The sequence below is a fragment of the Myotis myotis genome, unplaced genomic scaffold, assembly GCF_014108235.1.
Source record: "Myotis myotis isolate mMyoMyo1 unplaced genomic scaffold, mMyoMyo1.p scaffold_m19_p_1, whole genome shotgun sequence".
Taxonomy (NCBI): Eukaryota; Metazoa; Chordata; class Mammalia; order Chiroptera; family Vespertilionidae; genus Myotis; species Myotis myotis.
The window spans coordinates 149,176,635-149,182,403 of NW_023416313.1; the positions used below are offsets into that span (position 1 = coordinate 149,176,635).

General features: G+C 38.0%; 1 gene segment (V, D, J or C); it reads right to left on the reverse strand.

Moving 5' to 3' along the window:
- Positions 1 to 246: 246 nt before the first annotated feature.
- On the reverse strand, positions 247 to 2,820 carry LOC118673199. The segment is given in 3 exon segments: positions 247 to 581; positions 703 to 781; positions 2,809 to 2,820. Coding segments are annotated over 3 exon segments (426 nt in total).
- Between the last annotated feature and the right edge of the window lie 2,949 nt (positions 2,821 to 5,769).

Consider the following 5,769-nt stretch of genomic DNA (forward strand, 5'->3'; position numbering starts at 1 on the left):
ATAAAATAAATAAAATAAAATAAATTAATGGAAAAATATTCTAGGATGAGGATTAACAAAACAAACAAACAAACAAACAAACAAAAGCCTTCCTGTGTCTTAAATACATATGGTATATGCAGGTCTATTTATCCTAACTCTCTATTAATGTGCATAAAATATTCGAAATTTGTATTTGATGTTAAATAATAAAATCCACCACAGTGGATAAAACAGTCACAGACACTCAGCAGCCAGGCTCCTTGCTCAGAGTTTGTGCTCAGCTCCCCCTGCAGTGTCTGTCACTGTGTCACTCTGTGCACAGTAGTACATTGCAGAATCTGACTGGTGGACTGAGGCTTTCTCCAAGTGGAAGGCATTTGGTTGTTTTTGGTATGTGGCTACAAATCCTTTGTTGCTTCCATTCTCGTTGACCCTTGTGGCTTTCAGGAGGAGCTGTGGACCTTCTCCAGGATACTGAACATACCAGAAAAGAGCAGGGTACTGTGTGGTTTCATAGGAGCAATTCACAGTCAGGGGAGCCCCTTCTGAGAGGGTCACTTGGCCTTTTGTCTGGGTCACCGAGTCTCCATGGGTTTGTCCTGAAGAAAAATAAGAGAACTCTGTCACCTTGGGCATGAAGCTCTTCAATAAAATTAAAGTTAAAGTATTTCCTGACATAATAGAAGAAATATTCCATATTTTAAGAGGTGTGTTACTTACCAAGCACTAAGAGCACCACAGCCACTAAGCCCGGAGAAGAGTTCATCTCTACAGCATCATCTAAATAATGTTCTTGACTCTTAACAAGAAATGAAGTCACAGTGAAATGATAAATATACTGGCAAGCCTGTATTTCACACAGGAAATGTGTTTGTGTTGGGAAGCTGCACCCCCTGGTGGACAGGGAATGAAATGGATGCAAGATTCTTAGGCTCCTCCCAAAGTGGCAATATGGTCTCATCTATGACTTTACTTGTTGAGTAACAATCGGTCTTTAGGTGGAGATTAGAAAATTGAACAACAGTTATCTTAAGCTCTCAGGTTGAATTTTATTTTAGGACAAAGGTTAACATGGAAGTTCTTTAACAGAGAATGCAGAGTTTTTCTTTAGTTGGAAGAAAATCAATTTTCTTGAGTATTTTAATACTGTATTGTATATTCAAACCTACATATTGTGGTCCTGCTTATAATCCACAAACTGTCAGAAAAAGTAGGGAGTTGAAATCAGAGGAAGTAATAAAAAGTCAAGTCTTCATTGAGTGATTCTTCACTTTCTAGCACTGTACCCCAATATTGTAGCATGATTGACATTTATTGTGTGCCTACTAAATATTTGATAAATTAAACAGAAATAAACAGTCTTTCATTGAGGATTCACTACCACATGGCATACAATACTTCCTCAGTTTTAAAATATTACCAATTTTAAGAAATGCTATCTTTTTAATCAATTTTTTTCAGGAGAAAAAAATACCTATTTTATCAATAGTCAAATATTTCTGAATTTCTTTATCATTTTTAAAAGTATATATTTTAAACAGAAGAAACATCATATTTGAAGTTACCAAATCAATAAAGAGTGATCTTAGATCAACATCTTAATCTCACTCTGCTTTATTCATTCCAAGATAAGATAGCTAACCCATGTGAGTCAGGCAAGGAATACTAGACCTAGAGCCTTAATGCAAATTTAGTATCAAAAATGCTTTCTACTATCATCCATTTGCCACATTTTGTGGCCAACCTTGAATAAAATAGTGTTCCCCCACAGGATAGAGAACCCAGGAGATGTGGATTTGCCTCAAAAACCTGGAGCATAACTTAGAGTTCTCTTGTTTATCTGTTATCAATTGTAAAGATATACTAGCTGATACTCATACAACAGCGAAGAGTAGAATCAATGTGTAAGTAATTTAAAAATATAGATTTTAGAATCTCAACACTAATTTCATAAAACATATATTTTAGGTTTGAGACCTATTATTCTGTATTTTTTTTAAAGCTCCCCCAAGTTGTTTTGTTTCAGTTAGCCTGATATCCATTTACAAGATTTCATTTGTGGTAACTGTCCTAGACCAACAGGTGGTTCTCAAAAATCAGGGAGAAAGCTCTGGGATCAGCATGGGGAAATGTCCCTATGACTACACAAATTTTTAAAAACTAGTCATTTTTTTTATGAAGTGCCAAAGCAAGCACTTTTTGATTTCCCTTTTTATGACTTTAATTTGTTTTATAAAACAAAACAAAAAACATTTGAGGATAATGAGGATAAAGTTCTGGAGAAGGACACATCTTTCTATAAGACCCTGCAAGCACTTATCCACAGACACAGGTATGGAACCTTAGTTCAGGCTGTTTCCTGCAGCTCTTTCTAAACAGATTCAGATCAAGGGGCTTCATGAGTCCTCTGAGTGAATGTGTGAATAGTCTCCCAGATGTGAACTTGAGAAATTCAGGCCCAGATAATTATGTCAAAACCTGCCACAAAACTATGCTAGAAATGAATTCTAAAAAAGATTCTACAAACTTCTATTGTGATGTACAAGGAGAAAAACAAAATAAGTGGGGATGGTGCTTGGTTGAAAATAAATGGTGCAACACATGGGTATAGAAAGTAGTTATGTATACTTTTTTAAAAAACACAAAATTTGAAGCTAATAGGAACCAACAGGATAAATATTTTGCATTTTATGTCACACAAGAAATTTTAAGGGGAGATATTTGTTAAATTTTTATTTTAATGGTTTTATTAACCTATACTTTCATTAAAATAAACTGCACCTATTTAAAGTAAATATTTTTATAAGATTTGACATTTCTATATACTTGTGAAGCCATAACCACAATCAAGATAATGAACATATGCATCTTTCACAAAGTTACCCATGTCTCTTTTTATTTTATTTTTTCATTTTATTTTATTGCTAAAGTATTACAAAGAGCAGTACATATGTCTCCTTTTTTTACCCATTGACCTTCCCCCGGTCTCCCCTTCCACCCAGTATCTTGTGTCCATTGGTTATGCTTATATGCATGCACACAAGTCCTTCAGTTGATCTCTTACCTCCCCCCGCAACCCGACCCTCCTCAGCCTTCCCACTGTAGTTTGACAGTCTGTTTGATGCTGCTCTGCCTCTGTATCGATTTTTGTTCATCAGTTTATAATGGTCTTTATTATCCATAAACGAGTGAGGTCATGTGGTATTTTTCTTTCATTGACTGGCTTATTTCACTTAGCTTAATGCTCTCCAGTTCCATCCATGCTGTTGCAAATGGTAAGAGTTCCTTCTTTTTTACAGCAGTGTAGTATTCCATTGTGTAGATGTACCACTGTTTTCTAATCCATTCATCTGTTGATGGCACTTAGGCTGTTCCCAAATCTTAGCTATGGTGAATTGTGCTGCTCTGAACATAGGGATGCATATATCCTTTCTGATTGGTGTTTCTGGTTTCTTGGGATATAGTCCTAAAAGTGGGATTACTGGGTCAAATGGGAGTTCCATTTTTAACTTTTTGAGGAAATACCATACTGTTTTCCACAGTGGCTGCACCAGTCTGCATTCCCACCATCAGTGCACGAGGGTTCCTTTTTCTCTGCATCCTCTCCAGCACTTGTCATTTGTTGATTTGTTGATGATAGCCATTCTGACAGGTGTGTGATGATACCTCATTGTTGTTTTGATTTGCATCTCTCAGATGATTAGTGACTTTTAGCATGTTTTCATGTGTCTCTTGGCTTTCTGAATGTCTTCTTTTGAAAAGTGTCTATTTAGGTCCTTTGCCAATTTATTGATTGGATTGTTTATCTTCCTTTTGTTAAGTTGTATGAGTTTGAGTTCTCTGTAAATGTTGGATATTAAACCCTTATCAGTGATAACATTGGCAAATATGTTCTCCCATGCAGTGGGCTTTCTTGTTGTTTTGTTGATAGTTTCTTTTACTGAGCAGAAGCTTTTTATTTTGATATAGTCCCATTTGTTTATTTTCTCCTTAGTCTCTCTTGCCCTAGGATCTTTGTCTGTAAAGATATTGCTATGGCATATGTCTGCAATTTTGCTGCCTATGGAGTCTTGTAGGATTTTTATGGTTTCCCATCTTATATTCAAGTCCTTTAGCCATTTTGAGTTTGTTTTTGTGTATGGTGTAAGTTGATGATCTAGTTTCATTTTTTTGCAAGTATCTGTCCAGTTTTCCCAACACCATTTATTGAAGAGACTGTCTTGTCTCCATTGTATGCTTTTGTCTCCTTTGTCAAATATTAATTGAGCATACTGGCTTGTGTCAATTTCTGGGTTCTCTGTTCTGTTTCACTGGTCTATATGTCTGTTCTGGTGCCAGTACCAGGCAGTTTTGAGAACACTGGCAAATACAGTTTGATATCTGGTATTGCCATCCCTCCTACATTGTTCTTCTTTCTCAAGATTGCTGCAGCTATTCAGGGTCTTTTTTTATTCCAGATGATTTTTTGGAGAGTTTGTTCTAGGTCTTTGAAGTATGTCATTGGTATTTTAATGGGGATTGCGCTGAATTTATAGATTGCTTTGGATAGTATGGACACTTTAATGATGTTGATTCTACCAACTCATGAACATAGTATGTTCTTCCATTTGTTTATGTCTTCCTCTATCTCCCTTTTCAATGTCCTGTAGTTTTCCTAATACAGGTCTTTTACATCCTTAGTTAAGTTTATTTGTAGGTATCTTAATTCTTTGGGTGCAATGATAAATGGGATTGTTTTTATTTTCACTTCTCTTTCTGTGAGTTCATTATCCTATAAAATAAAAGAGAAACATGCAAATTAACCCTCCCTCCACTATGCTCAAGCCATGCCCACAAGCCACACCCACAAGCCTATCCGAGTGACTATGCAAATTAACCTGACAAAGATGGGCAATGAATTTGCATATGCAGGTTTCAAGAACCCCATGAGGGCATGGCGGCCCTGGGCTCCTAGGACCATTGCTTGCCAGGAGGCGAGGCCTGCCATGCCAAGCCATGCCCCTGGGCTCCCAGGACCTTCACTGGCCCTGGGAGGTGAGACCGTAGCCACGCTAATGGGCTCCCGGGACCTTGCAGGCAGAGAACAGGAGTTTTGGAGGACTGGGCATAGCAGGAGGCTGCTGGACATAGATCAGAGTGAGAGAGAGGGTAGCTTGGAGGGCGAGGCTCTCTCTGTCACCCTAGCTTCCGCATCACAGCTGTGGAAACTGACAGCAGGGAGGAGGAAGTCCTACCCCCACAGAATCAGCCATTGGTCAGACAGCTCTCAGCAGCGTTATAGCCAGGACTCTCATTCACCTGCATCTCAGACGATGAGAATAGAGAGGTGGGACTATGTCTAAAGAACAACTGCTGATACAATGTAGCTCTGCAGCTGAAAGATGCCGGCATTATCGCCAGAAAATGTCTGCAGAGCAGCTTGTGTCTGAACTTGAAAGAAGGCTTTGCTTGTGACAGGATGTATCTGAACACCAGCTATTGGGAAAATGTCGCTCTGATGCTGAAAAACACTGGTGTTATCAACAGAAAATGTCTAAAGACCAACGTGCCTTTGAAGTTGAAAGAAGGCGGTGGCGATCACAGAATATGTCTAGAGAACAGTCATCAACAAATACTACCAATACAGGTAGGAACTGCCTTCTCAGCAAAAATGGAGTACATGAGGATGCAATCCTCGAACATAGTTGTGGTGGAATGACTGTTCGATGTGAATTTTGCCTATCATTAAATTTCTCTGATGAAAATCCATCCGATGGGAAATTTACTCAATGTTGTAGCAAAGGGAAA